This window comes from Pituophis catenifer, unplaced genomic scaffold (assembly GCF_029215685.1).
Source record: "Pituophis catenifer annectens isolate HBS135680 unplaced genomic scaffold, rPitCat1.0.hap2 SCAF_5, whole genome shotgun sequence".
Taxonomy (NCBI): domain Eukaryota; kingdom Metazoa; phylum Chordata; class Lepidosauria; order Squamata; family Colubridae; genus Pituophis; species Pituophis catenifer.
Window position 1 is genome coordinate 80,327,857 of NW_027256885.1, and position 27,363 is coordinate 80,355,219.

The 27,363-nt window shown below is 43.4% G+C and overlaps 1 protein-coding gene across 1 annotated transcript in view; it reads left to right on the forward strand.

Moving 5' to 3' along the window:
• Window positions 1-2,889: 2,889 nt before the first annotated feature.
• The window catches only part of FAM171A2 (family with sequence similarity 171 member A2), a gene marked incomplete at its 5' end in the record, with an annotated part of 196,821 nt that continues 172,347 nt past the window's right edge, over window positions 2,890-27,363 (forward strand). The window contains one exon of the mRNA XM_070944509.1: window positions 2,890-3,121. Within this exon, the coding sequence (XP_070800610.1) occupies window positions 2,890-3,121 (232 nt within the window). The remainder of the gene's footprint in view (window positions 3,122-27,363) is intronic.

The window sequence follows — 27,363 nt, forward strand, 5'->3', positions numbered from 1 at the left end:
AAAAGTTATTTTTTTAAGAATAGTTCATTCAATCACTTAAATTTAATTCAATTTCATTTATTAAAAATAAAAAGTTTAAAAATACTCAATCAGGCTTTCTGCTCTTATTTTCTTATTCTCCAAATCAATTCTGCTGATTCATTTAATTTTTTCTTCTTTTGTTTGGGCTCACCCGCTTTCTTCGTCACTGTATGGCTGGAGATGGAGAAGCCGACACACACCCACTCTCCCCTCCTCTTTTTTTTGCCGTTTTCTCCTCTTTTAGCTATTTCCAGGAGGTTATGAAAAGAAACATATCTTTTAAAGAAAAGCAGGCATCTCACCCAGATGATCCACACTTCCTTTTCCTTCCGTGCTTCTGTTGTGGCCACCCCAGCTTCGTAGCGGCTCTCAATAGCCACTTTGTCAGCCACCCAGTTGAGAAGCTTCTTCTGACCAGCCAGGGAATTTGCGGCTTCCCTGTGCTCACCAGTCTGTGCCTCTCTTGTTCACCATCCCTACAGAATGGCTTCGGTCAAAAAAAGACCCCCAGATGGCTGCGATATCGATGATCCCTCGGGAGCCCCCGAAGAAAGTGTCATTTTGCTGCGACGCTGGCCACGCCCCTCTTATTCCTGAACCCATTTTGCAGAGCATCTGTATGCCTCCATTACTTTCTCTTAAAAAAATCTTTAATGTGTTTTAGCCCAATTTTTCAATGTCATGCTCTGTTGAAAATGAATGTGTTGGTTATCACCTTTAAAGCGCTCCATGGCATAGGGCCTAGCTATCTGCGAGACCGCCTGCTGCTACCGATGACCTCCCATCGACCTGTGCGCTCCCACAGAGAGGGCCTCCTCAGGGTGCCATCAGCCAAACAATGTAGGCTGGTGGCCCCCAGGGGGAGGGCCTTCTCTGTGGGGGCTCCCACCCTCTGGAATCAGTTGCCCCCGGAGATAAGGAGAATCCATGACCTCAATGCCTTCCGTCGTTCCCTGAAAACCCATCTTTTCCAGCAAGCCGGGTTGGCTTAAGAAGAAATTTTTAAATTCTTTTAATTAGTTTATGATTTTTTTAACTTTCGGGCCAAAATTTATATATATTTTTAAATGTTTTAATATTTGTATTCTATGTTTTTTATCTTGGCTGTACACCGCCCTGAGTCCTCAGGGAGAAGGGCGGTATATAAATTGGAAATTAAATTAAATTAAATTAAAATGTAAATACTTATGACTATTTATGAGCATTATCCCCCCCCCCCCATTTTACTATATTCAGCCCTTCCTATCACAAAATGTAGACTTGGGATGGAAAAGCTGCGGCCCTCCAGATATTCTTGAATTGTGTCTCCCATCTGTCATAACAGAGCATGTTTGGTGGAGCTACTGGAAATTGTAGTTCAGCAACATCTGGAAGAGCTCTAATATATTATCCGTGTTCATTGTTTTGAAAATCAACATTGTTCACTAATGGCATTAAACTGCTGTGTATGTGTTGTTAAGTGTTACTGTAATGCAGTTTTCATCTGGATCTAGCTCATAAAAACACATCATGCTTCCTGCTTGTCTGGAGCTAATTATATCTGTTACGAGATTTGTTGATCAAAAGGTTCTGGAGGCTAATTACATCTAAATATATAGTAATTATTGTTCCAGATCCGCCTTGATCCACTGACTTAATTGGAACTGGAGACTTGTCCCCAAGAAGGTGAAATTCAGAGACAAATAAAGTTGAATCAGTGTCTATGTTTGCTCCAGCTCCTGCCAGGGACATGAAAGGAGCTCCCAACTGGACATCCCCCAGGTAATGGTGATGTCACTGAGTAATCCTTTCAACCTGGAATGCTTTTGACATGAGTGCAATGCAATCCCAGAAACAGTAGGAATATTGTTGTCAAACACTGGAGAAGCAGATGATGTACTATATTGCTATTGGGTAACCAAATAGGAAGGAACTTAAAAAAAAAAACAGATATAAAAGCCAGATGTAGGCAGAAAGGAAGTAGAACATAGAGCCGTGATGGTGAACCTATGGCACGCGGAGCCATATTAGTGGGCACGCCAGCTCAGCTCTGGGGTGCATTTGCTCGCCGGCCAGCTGATTGTCGGGCCTTCTGGGCCCACCAGAAGTAGGGAAACAGGCTGTTTCCTGCCTCTGGAGGGCCTGGGGGGGTGGGGAAGGCCCGTTTTTTTTTTCTTACCTGGCTCCAGATCCTCTCTGTGTATCTGGGAACGGTGAAAACAGCCTTTCCCACTCCCTTGGAGGCCCTACGGAGGCTCAAAGGGCCCATTTCCCCACTCCCGGTGGGACAGGAAGTGACGTTTTTTTCCTGTCCCCAGCCTCCAGAGACTCCTAGAGAGGCTCCTAGAGACTCCTAGAGAGGCTCCTAGAGACTCCTAGAGAGGTTCTGGAGGCTGGGGACAGCAAAAAATGTCACTTCCTGTCCCACCGGGAGTTGGGAAATGGGCTTTTTCAGCCTCCGTAGGGCCTCCAAGGGAGTGGGAAAGGCTGTTTTCGCCGTTCCCAGATACACAGAGAGGATCTGGAACCAGGTAAGAAAGAAAAACGGGCCTACCAGGCCATCATGTGCCAGGAGCGGGGGGGGAGGGGGTTGCGCACACATGCGCGTGGGCACGTGCGCGCGTGCCTCTCCCCCTCCCCCCCCCCTCTCCTGGCACGTGATGGCAAAAAGGTTAGCCATCACTGACATAGAGGCTTTAGAGATAGAATGAAACTGGAATGTCCCATACCAGTTGCATTTTTGCTACATCTCTAACTGAACTGGATTTGGCACTATGACTACCAAGGAAGATTAGAAAGAATAATGAAAAATAAATAAAATATTCAAATCATGGGGTAGTGGGAGGAAGATTTGTATCCTAACATGTACTTTTCTATGTTCTCTCTCCCACAGAGGTGATGATCAAGGTCCAAGTGTATGAAAATGACAATTTATCCCCACTTTCCCAGGCAGCGGTGGAAGTTTATGGCAACCAAACATCTTTGGCTTCAGGCACCACTGACCATGAGGGTATTGGTATGTTCCCCATCAGCTATCGCTTGGGCACCTGGGTCCTTGTCATGGCCTCCAAGCGTGGCTTTCTTACAAATTCTGTTCCTTGGCATGTCAACAAACTACCACGTAAGTGTTGGCAACCATTGGTTGAAAGAACCTGGTGATTGGGAAATTACAGAGGCCTGGGTGTGTGGTAGACACCTCATGTGTAGATAATAAAAGATACATCTATTATCAAGACACCTTCCATTTTTTGCAAGAAAATCCAGACGCTATGAAGTTTAGTAAGTAGAATAAGAAAGTAGCATATTTTTCTTAAATACAATAAAAGTACTTAATATTTTGCAGATACTTTAAACAACCCTTTCTTGGAGACAATGGCATCAACCTGGAACTTTTGCCAGTTTTCTCAATATTGCAAAGTTAGATTCCACTGAGTTATATGAATTTCATATCAAGGTGTGTGTTTGTGTTTTCAAAAAGTTGCGTGAGACATGTGTTAATATAAGAAAAGGGGAACTCACTTAGATTTTACCAAACTTAATCTAGTCTGGCATTCTGCTTCTCATAATGACCAACCAGATGTTGGTCCCCTGTTATTGATGCCAGCATCTTCAGTTCCAAAATAATATTATTATTATTATTATTATTATTATTATTATTATTATTATTATTATTATTATTATTATTATTATTATTATTATTATTTCAATTTATATGCCGCCTTTCTCCGGAGACTCAGGACGGCTTACAATGCATTTTAAAAAAAAATCATTATAAAAACATTTAAAAATTAAAACATTAAAACCCATTCACACCATTCATGGCCGGATCTCACAAGATCACAACAGCGAGATCAACGTCCCCAGGCCTGCCGGAGAAGCTTTTCAGAAGGCCAATAGGGTGGGGGTGGTCCGGACCTCAGGAGGTAACTGGTTCCAGAGAGCTGGGGCAGCCACAGAGAAGGCCCTCCCCCACGGGCCCGCCAGCTGGCATTGTTTAGCTGACGGGACCCGGAGGAGACCAACTCTGTGGGATCTTACCGGTCGCTGGGAGCTATGTGGTAGACGGTAGAAATACTACCTTAGAGATGTTAAAAGTTATAGATCTCATGTAGCCATTGTCGCTATGTCAGTCATAAATAACGTGACCCACACCTGTAGAGTATAAACTAGCTACTTTATTGCTCAGTGCCTATTTCACAACAGAATAAGAGTTCGAAGAGACCTTGGAGGTCTTCTACTTCAACCCTCTGCTCAAGCAGTAGACCCTATACCATTCTATACAAGTGGTCTCTTCTTAAAAGTCTCCTGTGATGGAACACCCACAATCTCTGAAGGCAAGCCATTCCACTGGTTAATTGTTCCCATTGTCAGGAAATGTCTCCTTAGTTCTAGGTTGCTTCTCTCCTTGATTCGTTTCCATCCATTGTTTCCTGTCTTGCCTTCTGGTGCTTTGGAAAATCAGTTGACCCCGTCTTCTTTGTGGCAGCTCCTCAAATATTGGAACAGTGCTATCATGTCACCCCTAGTCCTTCTTTTCACTAGACTAGACATACCCAATTCCTGCAACCATTCTTCATAGGTTTTAGCCTCCAGTCCCCTAATCATCTTTGTTCTTTTCTGCAGTCTTTACAGTGTCTCTACATCTTTTTTATATGATGACCAAAACTGGATGCAGTATTCTAAGTGTGGTCTTACTAAGGCTTTATAAAGCGGTACTGATACTTCACGTGATCTTGATTCTATCCCTCTGTTAATGCAATCTAGGATTACATTGGCTTTTGGGGCTGCTGCTGCACATTGCTGGCTCATATTTAAGAGATTGTCCACTAGGACTCCAAGATCCCTCTCACAGTTACTGCTATTGATCCAGGTTTCACCTAATCTGTACCTGTACCATTTGATTTTCTTGCCTAAGTGTAAAACTTTACTTTTCTCTACATTGAATTTCATTTTGTTAGATGGGGCCCAGTGTTCAAGTCTGTCGAAATCCTTATGGATCTTGAGCCTATCTTCTTGGGTGTTGGCTATTCCTGCCAGTTTAGTGTGGTCTGCAAATTTGATGAGTTTCCCTTCTATTCCCTCATCTAAATTGTTTATGAAGATGTTGATGAGTACTGGGCGTATGACGGAATCTTAGGGGTACCCCAGAGGTGGATTGCTACCGGTTCGGACCGGTTCAGGAGAACCGTTAGCGGAAATTTGATGTGGTTCCCCGAACCATTAGTGACCTTTGGCTGGCCATGCCCCCGAACAGGTCCCTGCTCGCTTACCCTGCTCGCCCAATGCTCGCTCGCCCTGCCCAGCCGCTACTTGCAGAATCTAGCCCTGTACTTCTGCTCACCGCTGCTGACAACGGTAAGGCCGAAGGGCACGGGTGGGCAGGGGAGGGAGAGCTGGTGAAGGGGTGATACCAGCAGCGGGTGGTGGACCGATGCACGCGGGGAGGGAGGGGAGCACACGGGAGATCGCAGCACCAGAGCTTTTCCCATGCGTTTCCCACAGCTGGCCTGGCCTGCGAGGGAAGCACGCAGGAGATCCTAGCTGCAGTTTACTCGTGAGCACCATTGGCCGGGAGAGGCAGGGAGAAAGGCCAATGGTGCTCACGAGTAAACTGAGTCTCCTAAGGGGGGTCGAGCCTCCCCCTTGGTGCTCACGAGTAAACTGTAGATTACAGGAAGCTGGCAGATCATTGGCTTACTCACTCTGCTGCTCACCTGGCAGAGCACAGACTGGCAGCTCCAGGTTGTCTCTCAGCTGTTGTGTGCAGGGAAAAACCTTGCAAAGTAAAGAAAAACTTCTCCTGAGTGCGAGAAGTTAGTTGCCTTGCACTCCCTGCACGCAACGGCTGAGAGATGACCTGGAGCTGCCACTCTCCGGTAAAATCTGCCTCTGCGCATGTCCAAGATGGCCGCTCCCAGCTGAGCGGCGGCGATACTTGGGGGATATTCCCCGGTTTTTGGGGGGTTTCGGGGGCCCGACCAGCTAATTGAGCCCCACGTCTGGTGAGGGGAGCTTCTCACCAGTCTGTGCCATCTTCTTGAGAGCTGGTATCTCTCCAGGACACGATGGCCGGGAACGAGACGGAGGCGGCTGCGCTGCGGCTTTATGAGCGGGGAGAGCACCCTCAGCGTCCTCGGCATCTCCCCGCAGCTGCCGAACTAGTGGAACAGGCGGTGGCGGCGTCGGCGATGCAGCCCCTCCCTGGAGCTCCAGGGACTCCGAGGGGATGGCAGGGGCTTCCTGTTAGACCCAACGGTGGACGGAGGTGTTCTAAGAGCTGGCATCGTCGGGATTGGCACTCGCTTTAACACTGGGACGAGCGGCCGGGAGAGATAACATCAGAGAGGCCGGAAAGGGACAGGAGCCTGAATAGGGAGAGCGAGGGGCACCCTGACCACGATTTGAATCAGACCATCAATGTTTGTTTCTTGGAACTGCCGGTTACAGCTATGGATGGGAGGCCCACCTGGAGGGGGCCCACTCCTGGTCCTTCCAGAGGCTCCCCCCTCCCTTATTTGGATGGGGGTGAGCTAGAAACATTGTTGTTTGATGGTTGCAAAAGACCTTGGGCCAGGCTTTTATGCCTTACGTGGTCTGTCAGCCTCCAGGAGGCCACTTATCATCTGGAGATGCCTCTGAATAATATGATACGATACTTGTTATGATATGATACGATACCTGCCTCCCATGGACATGGACATCTATAGCCTCCTGATTCGCCTCCCTACTCGCCTAAGGTGCAGCCGCTAGAGTTATCGGAGTCTTCTCTGGGCCCGTGAACCTGTAGATTGGTGGTTTGTCATCAATGCCCCCAATTGTAAGAGGGAAATATTTGGATTTCAAGTCTTTTCATGGTGCCGGTCAATGACTGCGGTTTCTGGCCCTTCCCAGCTTTCGTGAGAGGGCAGCTGGTGTTAACATCTGGCCTCGAAACGGCCTAAGACTCCATCCACTGCTGTGAGAGAGCAGTGGAGTTTATTGACTTGGAATTGATTGAATATCCCTTTCCAGACTTTGGACTATCTTGATTACCCCCAGGCCGTCGATTTTCCCCCGAATGATTGATTAATTAATTAATTGATTAATTAGATGTATTCGCCAACAGAACTTCTTATTCTGCGAGACTCCCCCCTCTCGCAGGTGTGGCCCTCCACTTTATCAAGGGCCTACCTTTATGACGGGCTTTGGCACCCCGAGAGGTGGCATGCTGCAAAAAGGGGATTGAGGGTTTTTTTTAGGGAAACTTTTTGATAGATTTTTAAGGGATTTTAAGGGGCGGGAGGGTTGTGTGGGTTTGGGGGTTAACCCACGGGGGGAGGGGTCCGGCCCAGCTGTTAGTGGGGCCACGGAGGGTGCAGATTCCGGGGGTAAGGGGGACATCAGAGTCCATTCTGTTGAGGGCTTTTCTATCAATGTGTTGAGTAGGAGGGGCAGATATGGCGGGAGCAGGGGGCCGCATCATGTGGCGGGGGCGCGCACTCGCTATCTTCAAGCGGTGGCATGCCCCGGTCCCCATAGCCCTTCTCGTACCCCAGGCTGTTCAGACTCTCAGGGCCCAAGCCTTCGGCTGCTGTCGTGCAATGCCAGGTCCGTGGTAAATAAAGCCCCCCTCATTTGCGATCTTATTCAGGAGGGGGGAGCGGACCTGGCAGGTATTACAGAGACCTGGTTGGGCCATGAGGGGGGGTTCCCCTCGTGGATATGTGCCCACCAGGTTTCCGAGCATTCCATCAGCCGAGAGCTCAGGGCAGGGGCGGGGGGTGGCGGTTATTATAAAGGAAAGTCTTGATCCGAGGGAGACCACTGTTCCACAGATAGCCGGATGTGAGTCCCTTTTTGTGAAGTGGGGTCGTGGAGTACAGATGGGCTTGTTGATCACGTACCTGGCTCCCTGCCGCGTGGCAACGGCCCTGCTCGAGCTGCTCAATGTCATAGCTGAGGTGGCGGTTGGTACCCCCAGACTTCTAGTCATGGGGGATTTCAACCTGCCATCTGTCGGCGAAACGTCTGAGGTGGCTCGAGAGTTCATGGCTTCCATGACGGCCATGGACCTTACTCAGTTAATTCATGACCCCACTCACACGGGTGGACACACTCTGGACTTAGTTTTTGTCTCTGGTCAGTGGTCGAGTGGCCTTGATACAGGGGATATAGTCATCGAACCCTTGTCATGGTCTGACCACTCGCTCCTTCGACTGGACTTTCTAACCGCTGCACCCCGCCGCAGGGAGGCGGGACTGACCAGGTGGTTCCGCCCCAGGCGTCTGATGGACCCTGATAGGTTCCAGATGGAGCTTGGGCCATTTCCTGAGACTCTGGCTCATGACTCGGCTGAGGACCTGGTGGCTGCCTGGGATAATGCGGCTGCCGGGGCCTTGGACCATGTCGTGCCTTTGCGGCCTCTGACCCGGCACCGAACTCACCTAGCTCCTTGGTTCTCCGAGGAGCTCAGGGAGATGAAGCGCCGGAAAAGACGCCTGGAGAGTAGTTGGAGGACCAGCCGCTCCGAATCTGACCGAACACTGGTGAGGTCTCATATTAAGACCTACCTAGTGGCGATAAAAGCGGCGAAATCTAGCTATTTTGCCGCTCTTATCGCATCATCAGATAATTGCCCGGCCACCCTGTTTAGGGTGACCCGCTCCCTCCTCCATCTGGAAGCGCGGGATGACCCCTTGCAGGGCCGAGCTGAGGAGTTTGTGCAGTATCTGTATGACAAAATCGCTCAGATTCGGGAAGGGCTGGCCTCTGACTGGGTATGTCCGGACGGGATGACTGAGGCAGGTCTTGAGAGTGTTATCTGGGGGGAGTTCGATCCTGTGGCTCCCGAGGACATGGACAGGGTCCTGGGACGGCTGAACGCGACCACATGTTTATTGGACCCGTGTCCCTCCTGCTTGGTATTGGCTTCCCGGGAGGTGACACGAGGCTGGCTCCAGAAGATTGTTAACGCTTCTTTGAGTGAGGGGGTCCTGCCGGCTGCTTTGAAAGAAGCGGTTGTGAGGCCCCTCCTCAAGAAGCCCTCTCTGGATCCGGCTGTTTTGGCTAACCATCGTCCAGTCTCCAACCTTCGCTTCGTTGCGAAGGTTGTTGAGAGTGTGGTAGCGCAACAGCTTCCCCGGTACCTGGATGAAGCTGTCTATCTAGACCCGCTCCAGTCCAGCTTCCGGCCTGGGTACAGCACGGAAACGGCATTGGTCGCGTTGGTGGATGATCTCTGGAGGGCTCAGGATAGGGGTTGCTCCTCTATCCTGGTCCTGTTAGACCTCTCAGCGGCTTTTGATACCATCGACCATGGTATCATGTTGCACCAGTTGGCAGGGTTGGGGGTAGGGGGCACCGTTCTGCGGTGGTTCTCCTCCTGCCTCTCTGACCGGTCGCAATCTGTGTTGACGGGGGGGCAGCGGTCGACCCCGAGGCACCTTGCTTGTGGGGTGCCAGAAGGGTCGGTCCTCTCGCCCCTTCTGTTCAACATTTATGTAAAGCCGCTGGGTGAGATCATCCGTGGTTTCGGGGTGGAGTTCCATCAGTACGCTGATGACACCCAGCTGTACATCTCCACCCCAGGCCACCCCAACGATGCCCTTGAAGTGATGTCCCAGTGCTTGGAGGCCGTGCGGGCCTGGATGGGGAGAAACAGGCTCCGACTCAACCCCTCCAAGACCGAGTGGCTGTGGCTTCCAGCGTCCCAATATAGCCAGCTGACGCCATCGCTGGCTATTGGGGGCGAATCACTCGCCCCCACGGAGAGGGCTCGTAACTTGGGCGTCCTCCTGGATGCACGGCTGTCTTTAGAAGACCATTTGACGGCCGTGGCCAGGGGGGCTTTTTATCAGGTTCGCCTGATACGCCAGTTGCGTCCCTTTCTAGATCGGGACTCTCTACGCACAGTCACTTAGGCACTAGTCACTTCCCGCCTGGACTACTGCAATGCTCTCTACATGGGGCTCCCCCTGGGGTGCACCCGGAGGCTCCAGCTGGTCCAGAACGCAGCCGCGTGGGGGATTATGGGGGCGACGAGGTGCTCCCATGTGACACCTCTCCTGCGCGAGCTGCACTGGCTCCCGGTGGTCTTCCGGGTGAGCTTCAAGGTGTTGGTGACCACCTTTAAAGCGCTCCATGGCTTAGGGCCGGGGTACTTACGAGACCGCCTTCTGCCACCAATAGCCTCCCACCGGCCAGTATGCTCGCACAGAGTGGGCCTCCTCAGGGTGCTGTCCGCCAGACAATGTCGGCTGGCGACCCCCAGGGGGAGAGCCTTCTCTGTGACGGCGCCCACCCTCTGGAACAACCTTCCCCCAGAGTTACGTACAATAACAGACCTCCGGATTTTTCGTCGGGCCCTGAAAACCTATTTATTTCAACTAGCTGGGCTGGCTTGAGTTTAATTTTAAATTGATTTTAAATTGGGTTGTTTTAATTTATGGCCAAAATATTTAATTATTTTAATACTGTTTTTAAATTTTGTATGCTCTGTTTTTACTTTGGCTGTGCACCGCCCTGAGTCCTTTTTGGAGAAGGGCGGTATAGAAATTTAATTAATAAATAAAAATAAAATAAAAATGTGCGTCTCGCAGTGGGGCGCAATTTGGGGTGGCAAGTGGGGCAGGGGATGGGGGGGAGCTCGGCAAGCTTTGCAGCTGTGTGTCTACAAAGGTTACTGTGCCGGCTCCCTTCTCCCTGCCGGCCAGCGCCTCCCAAAGCCGCTGGCGTTGCATGCAGCCGCTGCGCTGGGACTGATAGGGACAGCAGCAGCCCTCTCCTGTTTTTCTCCAGCTGGGTGGGGAAAAAAGGAGGGGGACTTCACAAACAAAAGAGAATCCTCTCTTTTGGCACCAGAGCCAAAGCTAAAAGAAACTGGTAGGGAGAAAAAGAGGGAGGGTAGGAACAGGGGAGGGGCAATTTTTTCGTTGTTTTAACTCTGTAGCAACATCTTTCCCAGCTACTGCTTTCTCTGCTCAGCAGCAGAGCTTTTTTTTTTAAGGTTAGTCCCCTTCTTCCCGGGAGAGAGAATAGCGGGGGCAGGGAGAGAAAAAGAAGGCGGCGCGGGATGGTGGGGGGTGGGAGCGGGGGGGCGTTTTAGTCCCGGGCGGTTGCTGCTTCCTTGGGTCCCCTCAACTTTTCAGTCCCAGAAAGCAGCTGAAAAATGCCCTCCTCCATGCACCATTTTCTGTCCTTGCCTCCTTCCCGTTCTTTTTTTTTAAAAAAAAAAATTATTTATTTCTTTACAACAAAATATTTATTCACACACAGATCGCGATGGGAGCTTTACACAGTATATTAACTTCAGTCAAAATATACAAATAAAAAATAAAATCTACACTAACCTTATCCTTTTTTTATTCTATTATTCAACCAGATATACCATTGGTCCCAACATTGAAAATATACGGAATCCTTTTGATCTCTCAGAATTTTTGTTAACCTGTCAGCTTCCGCATATTCGATAATTTTTCCCAAAATCAAATCTTCAGCCAGTAGGTCTTTCCCCTTCCAATGTTGAGCAAAACATATTCTTGCTGCGGTTGTGATATATGTAATCAGACACCATATATTTGTGCCTATCTTATCTGGCCTAATATTTAATAGATAATATTCTGGTTTCAATTGTAATTTATATCCCGTGATTTCTAATATCCACCTCTGTATAAATCTCCAAAATTCGATTACCTTAGGGCAGGTCCACCATACGTGATAGTAAGTACCTATCTCCCCACACTTCCAACAGTTTGGGGAGAGTCCTGGGAACATTTTGGCTAATCGAGCAGGCGGGAGATGCCATCTATACACCATCTTATACAAGTTTTCTTTGTAAGTGGTTGCCATCAGAAGTTTCAATTGTTTCGTCCATATTTCTTCCCATTTTATCAGTTCAGTTGAGTAACCAATACTTCTCCCCCAGGCAATCATTGAATCTTTAACAATCTGTGGAAATTGGGATCGTAGAAACACCCAGGAGCATAGAAGAGTCCAAAGGCAGATGCATGAATAAATGTGATAAATGTATTTATTCATATAACAAAACATATTAACTATATACAAAGGCTGTCTTAATATCCATTAGGATAGGGGGCACACAGCGTGTGTGACTACCCTTATCAAAGATCATGTCTCATGGAGAACAAATGTAAAAGAGAGCATGGTGGAAAGGTTAGAGGGGGTTTTATACTCAGTGAAAGCCCCTCCTCTCCACATAGGGGTGGGGGCACTTTCTGCCTCCACTAGTGTCTGTATGATACATGTGCCAATGGCTTGCAAATACTTGACACAATCTCATACCCTATCCAATAGGTTATTAAGAATTTATAGATCTTAGATAATATTCTTTCCTCCTTTCCTAATATAATACTATCTATTTCTTGCTGGATCATATCTATACTACTTTGTTCCTTGTCTTTCTTATATTTAGAGCTGATCTGGGCATAAGACCACCAATCCAATTTTATTCCTTGGAGCTCTAACTCAGTTCTTGTTTTTAAGCAGCCTTGGGCGTCCAACAATTCCTGGTAGGATAGGTGTTTTTCTTTATTGTAAAGCAAACTATATGTTGTAGCTTCTAATGGGACCAACCAAGAAGGGGTCAAGGAGTAGAGTTTACCCTTATTTTTCCTCCATGTATCAATTAGGATATTCCTTACATAATGTCCTGAGAAACTCATATGTTTTTTAACCTTATCTTGCCAAAGAAAATAGTGCCAACCCTGTTGTAGCCCTGAACCTTCCAGAATCAACAACCGTCTTCTTCTCAGCAGAATCCATTCCCTTACCCAAACTAAATTTGCAGCCTGATAATAATATTCCCATTTTGGTAAGCCAAATCCCCCTCTTTCTTTCACCTCTTGAAGCATTTTAAGTTTAATTCTGGGCTTTTTATTTTGCCAGATAAATTTAAGGACACATTGATTTAACTTTTTTAAAAAATTGTTGTCTAGTCTAGCTGGTGCTGTATAAAATAGATATATCCATTTTGGGAGGATATAGGATTTTATAATTGCGATCCTACCTAATAGAGACGTCTGAAGGTTCTTCCATTTCTCTAAGTCCTGTTCTGTTCGTTGGAGTAATTTCAAATAATTATCTTCTTTAATTGTTGTGCATTTGGCTGATAATATAATACCTAGACATCGTAATTTATTGACAATTTGGAATCCCAAATTCTCTTCTAATTCCTTCCCCTGCTTTGTTGTCAAATTTTTAATGATAACCTTAGTTTTTTCCTTGTTTACTTTTAAGCCCACTACATTTCCATATTTTTCTAACTCATAAATCAAATTCAGGCCCGATAAAATGGGATCTTCCAATATAAATACTAGGTCATCAGCATATGCTTGTACCTTATATTGTTGGTTCTTAATATGCAGTCCTTTTATCCCCGAGTTACACCTAATTTCCCTCAATAAAGGTTCTAATGTTAGAATGAATAACAACGGAGAGAGCGGGCACCCCTGTCTAGTTCCTTTCTCAATGCAGATTTGTTCAGAAACATCTCCATTAATTAGAATTTTAGCAGACTGCTTCGAGTAGATTGAACAAATTGCCTGGATAAACCTTTCCCCAAATTGCATATGTTGCAATAAACCCACTAAAAAACTCCAACTCACTTGATCAAAGGCCTTTTGCGCATCCACAAAGACCAAAGCCAATTGTTTATCAATATGGGTTTCATAATGTTCCAAGACGTTCATAATTATTCTCACATTATCTCTAATCTGCCTACAAGGTAAGAAACCATTTTGAACTTCATGTATAAATTGACTTAGGAAACCTTTTAGCCTTTCTGCTAGTACTGCCGCAAATAGTTTGTAATCTGCATTAAGAAGCGAAATAGGTCTATAATTCTGGATCAGGGATAAGTCACTGCTTTCCTTCGGCAAGAGGGTTATTAATGCTTCTGACCAGGAATTCGGAATCTGTCCCTCCCGGATTACCCCATTAAATAATTCTGTCATATAAGGGCTTAAGACTTCCCAAAGTGCCTTATAATATTCTATTGGGAGGCCATCTGTACCGGGAGTCTTTCCTGTTTTTTGTTTTCCCATAACCCTTTCAATTTCCCCTTCGGTTATCTCCCTGTCCAGTATTTCCCTAGACATGTCCGATATTTTGGGTAGGTCAGATTCTTCTAGATATTTCTTTATTTCCTGCTCGGACTTATCCTCTTTTCTATATAGATTGGTATAAAATTCCTGCGCTATTCTTTTCTTCCCTTCTTCCCCTGTAATCCATTCACCATTCCCATCTCTCAAGTTGTGAATTCTACTCCTTTCCTTTTCTTTTTTTTAATCGGTATGTGAGCCATCTTCCCTGTTTATTTGAGTTTTCAAATTGTCATTGTTTCATCCACCTAATTTTTTTTTCTAAGTCCTCTTGATCTAATAAGTTAATTTGATGTCGTACTAATTTCAAATTCATATTGAGTTCTCTATTGTTTGGGTCCTGTTGCAACATAGCCTCACTTTTTGTCAAGTCTTCTAATAATTTATCTCGTTTAGCCCTCTCCTTCTTCCGTTTCCCAGCTATATAGTTTATCACTAAACCCCGAAACACTGCTTTAGCTGTTTCCCAGACATTTAAAAAGTTTGCATCTTCCTTATTATTTTCCTGAAAGAAAAAACCCATCTCCTTCTTTAAATAACTTAAGAATTGTTCATCTTTGAGGACCCTTACATCCATTCTCCACCTAGGCCTTGTTTTCAAACCTCCCCATGATATCCATAGTGGATTATGGTCTGCCCACTCATTGATACCTATTTCTACTTTCTGTGTTCCCTGCCTCAGTTCCCCCGACATCCAAGCCGCATCTATCCGTGATCAAGATGAGTGCCTGGCGGAGAAATATGTGTACTGTCTATCTTCTGGATGTTTTTCCCTCCAAATGTCTCTAAGTTCAAATTCCTCTTGTATTTGATGACAAATAATAGGCAATCTTTTCTTTGCTGATCTCTTTTTTCCCTCCTGATTCTTATTTCCGGATATATAGTCTTTATCCTTATCATCTATGGCATTAAAGTCCCCCACTACACAAATGTGTGAGTAATCATATTCTACCAATTTACTATAAAGATTCTGAAAAAAAAAATTCTGATTCCCATTAGGTGCATAAATACAAACCAGTAGGCATTTTTTACCACAAATTTCTACTTCGATCATCAAAAGTCTCCCTTCTTCATCTGCAAAAATTAGTCTCGAGTTTATATGCTTTTGAACATAAATTGCTACTCCTCTTTTTTTAGTTTCTGCTAAAGATGTATATAATTGACCCAATTTGGTATAATTCAGTAAATAAAGATGATCTCTTTTCACGTGTACTTCTTTAAGGCATATAATATTCAGACGTGCTTTTGTTAATTTATTAAAGATCTTTTTTCTCTTATTTGGGCTATTCAGCCCATTGATGTTAACTGATGATAAACGAATTTCCTCCCCCATCCCTTCTCCCTTCTGTTGCCCTTACTTGCCTTCTACTTGGAGTTTCTTTTTTGTTTGTCTTGTTTCTCTCTGGTTTAGTCCCTCAGCTCCTATTTCTGCCTGTATCTGCATCTGTCCTCTTCCTTTCTTTCTCCCACCTAGCTGTTCTGGTTCCCCTCTCTCTTCCTCCTCTAATAATTCTTCCCCACTCTTCCTCTCTGACTCTTCTCCCACATCCGCTTCTAAAGGGTTCATATATCTTATAAGAAAGTCTCTGGCATCTCTAAGGTTATCAATTCTCACTTTTTTATCTGCCCAGGTAAATTGTAACCCTTCCGGTAATAGCCACCTGTATAATACTTGTGTTTTCTTAGTTGAGTAGTTAAGAAATGATAGTTTTGCCGTATTTCCCGTACCCGTCTGGGGAGTTGCTTCAGTATTATCAATTGTTTATCCTTATATGTCACCGTTTTGTCTCTGGACTTCAAAATCACTTCTTCCCTAAGAGCTTTTTTGGATAGTCTAACACGGACCTCTGTCGGAAGTCTCTGCCTCCTGGCGTAACTTGTATATACACGAAAAACGTCATCTATATCTCTCAGGACATCTTTCTTAGTTATCTCCAGAATCCCAGCCAAAATATCCACCAAAGTATCTCTTAAAGGCTCCCCCCGTTCTTCCACCACATTTTGTATCCTCAGGTAAAAAGCTGACTTTTCCATTTCAAGAAAAATAATTTCTTCTTCGAGGGCCCTATTCACCGAGAGCTGCTCTCTTTCATTTCCATCCAGTCTCTCCTCACATCGTCCCACTCTCTTCTCTACGTCTTGAACTTTACTCTCCTGTTGTGTCAACACCCCCTGAATACCTTCCAGTCTCTCGTTCAACATTTTGATATCGTTTCTAACAGCTCCCAACTCCCCTTTAAGGTCTGATGTTAAGTCCTCTAAGTTTTTGGAGATAACTTCTTGATTTTTTGTCATCACTTCATACATTGCCTGCAGCATATTCTGTAGACTTGATAATGATGGAGGTTTCCCTGCAGCAGCTAAGTCATCCAAAGATTTAGATGATGATGAAGATGATGATGTAGGTGTGACTGGAGTAGCAACCGTTGGGAGTGTCAAAACTTTTTCCCCCGCTTTTGTGGTTGTTACAATTGTTGCACTTGACATCTTGCTTATAGGGGTATTCCCAATCACTTTCAATATATCTTATCTCAGCTTTTAAGTTAGTCAATTCAACAAATATGTTATACTCCAAGTCCTTCATGTCAAGTTTAGTCAATAAAGATAATAATCAATGGGGGTAATTCATTCAATCACGTACAATCAGGTACAGAGCAGATTCAAATTTCTTCTCTCCTAAGAGCACAGTATATAATATAATTCTACAGTTCGCCACTAGAGGGAGATAGAGTACTGTTCCACACACACACCCTCTAATGATAAAAAAGAAGGGAAGAAGAATATTTCTCTACCAAGGGATATATCTGTCCGTTCGACCGCCGTTCTTAATTCTTAATCCTTAATTTATCAGCAGGGAGAAAGGAAATAAACCATCCAGCAATACTTCCCACCAATCAAATACAAATCCAATATTTCTTTCAGTCAGCACAATTCAATAACGGCTCGAAGTTCATGGTGTGATAAACTAGCAGCCGCTTTCCCCTTCTTAGCTCCAATCGTAAAAGGGCACTCAGAACATTCCTCCACCACCACAGCACTCACAATAGGGAGATCAAAAAGATCAAAGGTCCATCTCAGTGTAGACTAATTTTAATTAGAAGAGGGCTCCTTGCCCGTCTGCGATCGGGTTTCCCTTCCAATATAGGTAGTCATCGCTTTAGGGCCGCCATTACTGGCACTGTCTTCCCAGCCTGTGACAGGAGAGATTCGCCTTCGCGCATTGGATTGCCACTCCACACGCGCTCTCTGCTCCTCTCCGCTTACGGCCGCCTCTCCAGGGCCGCCGCCGGCAAGGAAAAGCCGCCCAGGCTGGAAAGTTTACAAGAAAGGGACGGGAGCGATCTCCATACCCGTCTTGCTTGGCACGATGATGTAACCGGAAACCGCCTCCTTCCCGTTCTTATTTGGTTTTCCCTCCCACCCTGAAAGGAGTTTCAAGCAAAAGGAAGCGGGGGGGGGGAGAAGGATCCGGGAGTGGGAAGGGATTGGGAAGAATGAGAATGAGGAGGGCTTCCCGGCTCAGGGAAGGCTCGGAGTCCGGAATCCAGAGCACGCCTTTCCCCTTTTCTCTTGCTGTGCTTTTATTTCCAAAGCGCCCCCCCCCCCCCCCCAGTCCACTCTCTTTCCCTAAAAACGGAGCTCTTGGTCCGAAGCAGGCGGTGTGTAACGAAAGCAAGATTTAAAGGAAACAAAGTTGAGCTAGTTTGTAAGGAAAACAAGTACTGTCAAGGTTCAGTGCAAGCCATACTAGTATTCCAAACTAATGAGTCTTTATGTCTGGTTAAAATGGGTAGTACGTCCATTTAAAGAAGAAAAGCATAGCTCAGACTATTGCTATGATTTTTTGCTCCTATATTCTGTTGTTTAGGTATAAATTTTGTTAATGTAGAAATTTTACTTACAGCCTATTAAACAACCGAGCTAGCTGTCTGCCTGCAATCATGTGTATCTATTAGGAGTAAATCCCACTGAAAGAGAGTAGCCTTACTGCCAAGTAAATATGCATAGGCTTTACGTAGTTGAGAGATAGGGTATCGATTAGTATCAGGTGTATTATAGAGAGAAATGAGAACTTCTGTAACAACAGATACTTTGTGCCCAGACCAGGTGTGTGTGTGTGTGTGTGTGAGAGAGAGAGAGAGAGAGAGAGAGACAGACAGACAGACAGAGAGAAAGAGCGAAAGAAAGAAAGAAAGAAAGAAAGAAAGAAAGAAAGAAAGAAAGAAGGAGAGAGAGATAGAAAAGAAAGAAAGAGGAAGGAAGGGAGAGAGAGAAAATGCTGTGCTATTATTTTTAATTGTTCCATTATTTATCATGTGTTAATATTTTACACTGTCCCTACACCTAGAACGATTTTACTGCCTTTCTTTTGCCCAGGGCTACCACATATTTTTCAGGGATTTACATGCATTCAATGTCTATAGTCCAGAGCATAAATATGTGTGTGTTTATTTTGTACATCAGGTTGTATAAGTCCATCTTAATATGCTATTCCTGGTATCTGATGTCTTGTATACATACAGAGAAAGAAGCACTCTTGTGTTCTTTGACTTTTAGGCTTGCTGTCAAACATCAGCCATAATACTAATGACTGTTTTGAACAATATGCAGGTTGTATTACACGAATGGCTATTTTATATGTGAAATTATGACTGAAATATTTCTGCACCTGACAGGAAGTTTCTCACTGTCAGGAAGTTTCTCCTTAGTTTTAGGTTGCTTCTCTATTTATTTATTTATTTATTTATTTATTTATTTATTTATTTATTTATTTATTTATTTATTTATTGGTTTGATTTATATGCCGCCCTTCTCTGGAGACTCAGGGCGGCTTACAATGCATTAAGCAATAGCCTTCATACTTTTGTATATACCTGCTTAGTAGGGCTTTTGCCCCCCCCCCCAGCGTTGTTCTTTTTTATACAAAGTCAGCTTATTGCCCCCACAATCCGGGTCCTCATTTTACCTACCTCGAAAGGATGGAAGGCTGAGTCAACCTTGAGCCTGGTGAGATTTGAACTTGCAGTAATTGTAGGCAGCTGGTGCTACTTAACAGCACTTTAGTCTGCTGTGCCACCAAGGCTTGTTCAGTTTCCATCCATTGCTTCTTGTTTTGCCTTCTGGTACTTTGGAAAATACATTGCCCCCACCCATCACCCCTTCTTTCTGGCAGCCCCTTAAAAGCCTGTTGCCTATCACACTCTTGGGCAAAGCATGTGAGCCATTTCCTCCTTTCAGTGGTCCATGAAAGTACAGCTATAGTATGTAGATAATAAAGTTGAAAAAAGGTGAACAACATTTTTACAGAACTATAGATATGTTGAGGCTGGGTGTGACAAGGAATGGCTGGGAGGGGAGGGGCAGGCGAGGCACCCCTTGACGTGAGTGACATTGAGTTGGCCATGCCCACCCAGTCACATGACCATCGAGCCACGCCCACAAAATAAGCCACACCCACAGAACCGGTAGTAAAAAAATTTAGAACCCACCCCTGGGGTATCCCTCTGCTTACTTCCCTCCATGTAGATGTAGTTTCATTAAGGACCACACATTGAGAGCGGTTTGCCAGCCAGTTACAAATCCATCTTGTGGTGATGCTGTCTATTCCACATTTTTTTATCTTACCAAGAAGTAGTTTGTGGTCTACTTTGTCAAATGCCTTACTGAAATTCAAGTATACTATGTCTGCTACATTTCTCTGGTCCACTAGTTTAGTCATTTTGTCAAAGAATGAAATAAGATTTGTTTGGCATGTTCTGTTGACAAATCTGTATTGGCTTCTGGTTACACCTTTGCTTGCTTCTAGGTGTTTGCAGATCTGTTGCTTCATTATCTTTTCCAGGATCTTCCCAGGTATTGATGTCAGGCTGATTGGTCTGTAGTTTCCTGGATCTGGTTCCTCCCCCCCCCCTTTTTTTTTTTTTCTTTGAAGATGGGAAGAACATCAGCTCTTTTCCAGTCCTCTGGTAGTTCCCAAGTGCTCTAGGATCTTTGAAAGATATGGTTCAATGGTTCCGAGATCACATCTGCCAGCTCCTTCAGAACTCTGTAATCTGTCGGGTCCCAGTGATTTGAACTCGTCTAGAGCAGACAGGTGTTCTCTTACCATTTTCTTGCTTATCTTAATTTGTATTCCTGGTCTGTCTTTTATGGTTATGTTTTTGGTAGGTTGGACTGTATTATCTTCCCAGACTGGCAGAAAAGACTACCATATTTTTCGGCGTATAAGACGCACCGGAGTATAAGACGCACCGGAGTATAAGACGCACCGGAGTATAAGACGCACCTTAATTTTGGGGGAGGAAAACAAGAAAAAAAGAATTCTGCCTCTGCCTACCAGCATCAGGCTCAGTGGCGTCCTCACTTCCATTCAGATTTTGATAACCAGTAGCACAGATCTTTTTGTCAGTTTAAAACAAATACTATCACTCTATTTAACCGGAGTGGGTAGGGTGGGGTGGGGGATGATTTTCATGGGGGCAGAAGAGGGACTTGGCACCGAAGGCTCCACTCTCAAGACACCGCCGTCTTCCTACCTATAGCTGTAGGTGTTGAAAGCCTGGCTTTCTTGCAGCAAGGTGTTGTGGCTCCGTCCTCCGAGCCTATCTTATCGGAGGAAGAAGGCTCCGAACATGAAGGAGAGGAGACGGCCAGGCCTCCCTCTCCAGGACCCTCCTCTCTGGCAATGCCTCAGGTGTATTGAAGAGCTTGGCCTAGTCCCGTCTTTTCCTACAACAGTTGATGGCGACTCCGCCGGGACTTTGAGGCTGAGGCAATATTTTGCTGAGGGCCGTTCAACCCCTCGGGCCCTCGGGGCAGGGGCTCCTGAACATCCTCCGGGCGCCACGGGAGTATCCAACTTCCGGGAGGCGGCAGCGACTTCCCTGTGAGGCCGATGGTGCTGTGAGCGAGTCCAAGAACCCTGCGTTGTAGGAAAGGAGGTGTGAATGGTTCCTGGCCAGGACGTGTGAGTTTGGGATGTCTAGTAACATATCTTCAGACAACGGTCCTGAATTTGTCCATCACATTAATCAGGCAGTGACTCATGCAGTGGGGATTAGGTGGAGATTTCACAGTGCATTTCACCCGCAATCAGGAAGCGATATAGAGAGAATGAACAGAACCCTAAAAGAAAGAATAACTAAGATTTGTACTGAAAGCCATTTTTTTTAATTGAAAAAGTTTTACAATTACATTTTCTCCCCAGTTTTTCCCCCCAACCCTCCCTGACCTCCCTAACCCTCCCTAACCCACCCCTCCCCCCCGGACTTCCACAAAATATAATCCAAATCAAAATCCCCTTTTTATAAAACTTGAACCCCTCCATCCCCTGTATATTTTTCACATCTTCTCAAAATTCAATTATTCTATCTCTATATAATATTTTCAGTTAAAAGCTATCTGATATTTCCTAGTTTGATATTTATTCTGCACATAATCTATCCACTTTTTCCACTCCCATACATAAGTCTCTTGTGAGCGATCTTTTAAATATGCTGAAATCTTCACCATCTCTGCAAAGCTGGCCATCTTCAAAGTCCATTCATCAATAGTAGGCATAGCTTCATTTTTCCAATATTGACCTATCAGTAATCTCGCTGCTGTTATCATATACAATATCAACTTTATTTCACCCAATGTAAAACCCTTAACTATACCCAATAAAAACAATTGTGGAGAAAACTGAATTTTTTTCTTCAAAACATTCTGCATAACCCACCAATTTTTTTTTTATTTATTTACACTTTATTGGATTTTTTTTTTACACAAATAAAATATAATAACAATTCTGTTTGACATCGGATTCGCAGTGTTTATACATATATACATGAAAAAATATCTGGTGTCATTTATACTATACATTTCTAATTAATTTCTAATTAATTTCTGTACCTTTTACTCCTTCCTTAATTCTGATTGATTTCTACACCTTTTTCTCCTTCTTTGATTCTATCATTTATCCATTCGTACCATCTTCCCCACACAGTATCATAGTCTGAATTTTCATCATCATTTATCTCATGTGTTAATTTACTTATCTCTGCACACTCTAATATTTTGCTAATTATAAGGTCGTCTGGTGGTGGGTCTTTCTTTTTCCAGTATTGAGCATACGCCAGTCTGGCAGCTGTAGCTATGTGTATTAGGAGGTGGACCTTTTCCTTTCCATACCCTTTCTTTGCCATTCCCAGGAGAAATATTTCTGGATTCAAATCGATTTCTTCTTTAATTATGTCTTTCAACCATCTCCGAATTTATGGGTCTTCAAGTATTAGCGCCACATCATCCGCAAAGGCTTGCGTTTTGTAGGTCTCTTTTCTAATCTTTAGGCCTTTGATTTCCTCGTTATTTCTAATCTTTCGTAGCAACACTTCTAGGGCCAGGATGAATAATAACGGTGACAGGGGGCAGCCCTGTCTTACTCCCTTCTTGATTTGGAATGTTCTTGTCCTATCTCCATTTACCAAAATGCTCGCCCTCTGATTGTCATAGATATTCTTTATCATCTTTTCGAAGTTTTGCCCAAATCCCATTGTTTTAATTTGCTTGGTCATAAAATTCCAATTTAAATTGTCAAATGCCTTTTGGGCATCCAAAAAAACTATGGCCAACTGCTTTTCTGGGTGTTCTTCATAATATTCTAAAGTATTTAACACAATTCTCAAATTATCCCTAATTTGTCGCCCCGGGAGAAATCCATTTTGATCTTTATGAATCCAGTTGTTTAATATTTTTTTGGTTCTTTCTGCCATTATACCCATGAATAGTTTGTAATCAGTGTTTAAAAGCGAGATCGGTCTGTAATTTTGGATTTTTGGGGGGTCGGCACCTTCTTTCGGCAGCAGTGTAACATGTGCTTCCCTCCACGAGTCGGGGATTTTGGAGCCCATCAAAACCTCATTGAAAATTTCCATTAATTTGGGTTGTAAAATTTCTTCCAATTTTTTATATATTTCTCCTGGGAATCCATCTGGGCCTGGTGATTTGTTGTTTTTGAGTTTGGAGAGGGCTTTTTTGAATTCTTCAGTTGTTATCTTAGCATTTAACATCTCCTTCTCTTCCTCCGTTATTTGTGAGAGCTCCGCATTTGCCAGATATTGGTCTATTTTTCCTTCCAAGACCTCCTCTTCTTTGTATAGTGCTTCATAATACTCTCTCGCTCTTTCTAATTTTTCTTCTTCTTTATTTAAAAGATTTCCCTCAGCGTCTTCTAGTGTCTGAATTGTCCCTTTTTCATTTTCCTTTTTTAATTTATAGGCCAGCCACCTGCCCGATTTGTTGGCGTTCTCAAAGTAGTACTGTTTTGTTCTTTTTATTTTTTGGGCTAGCTCCTCTTGATCTAGGATGTTTAATTTATGTCTCCACACCAGCCAATTTTCTTTTGCTACAGTATCTCCAGGTGTTTTCTGGAGTTTCCTTTCTGCTTCATCTAGATGTTTAATGAGATCTTCCCGGGATTTCCTTTTTAATTTGTTTTTATATGCAGAGTAGGATATTATTACCCCTCTTAGATAGGCCTTCATTGTGTCCCATACTATTTCGCGGGGAGTTCCTTGATTCTCATTTTCTATAAAAAAAGTCTTTATTTCTCCTTTCAATTTTTCTACACACTCTTGGTCGCATAGTAGTTTTGTGTTGAGCCTCCATCTCTGTTGTTTCTTTCTCTTTATGGTTCTCCATTTCATTTCCAGGGGGTTGTGATCAGCCCAGATATTTGGGCTAATTTCCGCTGTCTCTATTTCTAACCCCAACGTCCTGGTGACCCAAACCATGTCTATTCTCGACCATGACTGTTGCGGATTAGAATAGAATGTATATTGTCTTTCGTTTGGGTGTAAAGTTCGCCATATGTCAATTAGGTTCATTTCCTCCACCAAATCGAAAAAAGCTTTTGGTAAAGTTGCCCGTTTATTTTTATTCAATTTATTACTTTTGTGGTCATTGTCTGGGTCTACGATTCCATTGAAATCGCCTATCATGCAAATTTTATTATATTCCATTTTCCCTAATTGTTCACGAAGCTTTTGAAAATATTCTCCTTGTTTTTTATTTGGGGCATAAATGCCCACAAGTAGTATTTTAGTGTTTTCTCTCGTAATTTCAACCATGAGGGTTCTTCCCTTTGTGTCATTATATTTCAATTCTGCTTCAATTCCTTTTTTAACATAGATTACTACCCCTCTCTTTCTTTTTTCAGCTAATGAGGTAAATAGTTTACCATATTTTTTATACTCCAAACGTTTACCCTCGTCCTTTTTTATATGGACCTCTTGTAAGCAGATTATATCCATATTTTGTTTTGCTAGTTTTGTAAGTGTTAATTTCCTCTTTTTACTATCGTTTAATCCATTAACATTTATTGAGATTAATTTCAAATCATTCATTCTTATTTTCCTTGCTCGGTCTTAAATTTTTATCCAAAAAGCCTTCACTTTCTTACAAGTCCACCACACATGATAATATGTGGCATCTGGGCAATCACATCTCCAGCATTTTGGTTGAACATTAGGGTATATGCATGACAATTTCTTAGGATCTAAATGCCATCTATAAAACATTTTATAAAAATTTCCCCTCAAATTCTGCGACTGTGTAAATTTAACATTCTGAACCCATATTTTTTCCCATGTTTCCAACATCACTGGTTCCTCAAAATTTTGTGCCCACTTTATCATACAATCTTTAACCAGTTCAGTTTCTGAATCCCTTTCTAACAAAACATTATAAACCCTTTTGATATGCATTGGACCTTTCTCTTTTATATGTCTAACCAATTCTTCCTCATGCATCATTATACCAGTTTTTTGGTCCTTTTTCCATCTCAATTGAAGTTGATTATACTGTAACCAAGTTAGATTAATCCCTTCTTCCAACAGCGTTTCTAAAGTCTTCAGTTGCCATCTGCCCGCATCTGCAAAAAGAACTTCTTTATATAAACCCCCCCCCGAGTGACATTATATTTGTATTCCACATGATATGACCAAGATCCAGCCATAACGGTATTTTGTAATCCCATTTGAGTCGGTGCTTCTTCCAAACTCTCATCAAAGAGTCTCTAAGTATGTGGCTTTTGAATACTTTATCCACTTTATTCTCATAAAATAAGTATGCATGCCAACCAAATTCAAGATCAAAACTTTCTATATTCAATATTCCAGTCTTTTTCCTTCCAAACCAATCGCTTACGTCAAAGCTGCTGCTTCATAATATAATTGTAGGTTTGGAAGTTTAAGACCTCCCCTTTCTGGAACATCTTGCATAATTTTCAGTTTAACTCTCGGCTTTTTCTCATTCCAGACAAACTTATTCAGTCCTCTTTGCCATTCTCCCAGTTGTTTATCACTTTTAAGCACCGGAATCATTTGAAACAAAAAAAGAAATCTTGGCAAAATGTTCATCTTAACTGCTGCTATTCTTCCAAGTAAAGACAGCTGCAGTTTTTTCCAAGTCTCCATATCTTTCTGTACGTCTCGCCACAACACCTCATAATTATTTTGGAACAATTTCATATTTGATTCTGCAACTTGAACTCCTAGATATTTGACCTTTGGTACTATCTCAAAACCTGCCTTGCTTTCAAGTTCCTGTTTTCGATCTTGTGTCATATTTTTAACTATCATCTTAGTTTTTTTCTGGTTCAATCTAAATCCTGATACTGTACCATATTGTTCTATAATGTCTTTCATCTGGATTATTGATTCCATCGGCTGTGTTAGGGTAACTACCAGATCGTCTGCAAATGCCCTTATTCTGTAATCCTCTTGCCTTATCACTATTCCTTTCAAAGTGCTCGAGTCCCGTATTATATTCAACAAGACTTCTAATGTTAAAATAAATAACAATGGGGATAACGGACAACCCTGTCTTGTTCCTTTTTCAATATTAAAGTCTGTTGTCAAACTTCCATTAATAATAATCTGTGCCTTTTGTTCTTGATAAATTGCTGAAACCGCCTGTATAAATTGATCCCCAAAGTCCATCTTTTTTAAAGTTTTTAATAGAAAGTTCCAATCCACTCTATCAAAGGCCTTCTCCGCATCCAAGAAAACCAGCACTGCAGGGATCTGTTTATTTTTCTCAAGATATTCCAATAAATCTATAACTTGCCTTACATTATCCTTCATGTATCTGCCTTCTATAAATCCCGCTTGATCACAATGAATCACCTCTTGAATAACTGGCATCAACCTGTTGGCTAATACTTTTGCAAATATTTTATAGTCATTATTCAGAAGAGATATTGGTCTAAAATTCTCAGTTTTTTTAGGACCTATTTGCTCTTTCGGTATCAGTGAAATATAAGCTGTTTTCCATGATGGGGGTATTTTACCCCCTTGTTGTATACTACAAAATAGATCTTTAAGATGTTCAATCATTTCTGCTTGTAAGGTTTTATAGTACACCGCAGTTAAACCATCCGTCCCAGGAGCTTTAGCTGTTTTCAATTGTTTAATTGCGGCAATAATCTCCTCAGCTGTTATAAGATGATTCATTCTCTCCTTTTGTTGACTAGTAATTTTTGTGACTCTTTTATTTTCTAGATATTTCTCTATAAATCCATTCTGTGTATCGTCTTTGGCATATAATTTAGTATAATAATCTACAAAAACATCTTTAATTAATTTTTGTTGAGAGATTTCCTTCCCTCCAATATCAATACTATTATTATCAGCATCAAGGATTTTATAGTCAGTTTCCTTCATTTTGACATCCATTTCTGATTTAAATTCTTCCACCTTAGCATCCGTTTTAATAATTGCTTCTGACAATCCAGTCACCACTGTCATTAATTTTTTAGTCACCTTATCATACTTTTCTTGCACCACCTCTTTAATTTCTTTAATCTCCTGCTTAATTTCCTGTTGTGACTTTTCAAATTTCTCATCCAAAGCCTGAGTAATAAAATCCTTTAAGCTTTCAAGATCAATCTCTTTTTTCTGGCTCTGCTGGCTGGGAGGCTGCTGTTCAGGTTTACGTGTGGGGGATCCCCCCCTGCCGCCTTCCCTTCCTGTTTGGTCTGCTTAGAAGCCATCCTGCCACGTAGGCTAGCTTTTCCAAAAAAGGAAATCCTTTTTCCCTTTCCTCCACCACAAAGTCCTCTAAAAAATTCCCCCAGGTTTAGTCGGATTAAGGGTGAAATTGAAGCAAGATCAGGCTTGTTTTAAAAAAGGATTTTTCTTTTCTTTTCCTCCACTTGTTACAGACAGCACAACTTTGTAGCTAGTTGAAATAACTTTGCTAATCCACTCTCGCTTTCAGCTCGTTA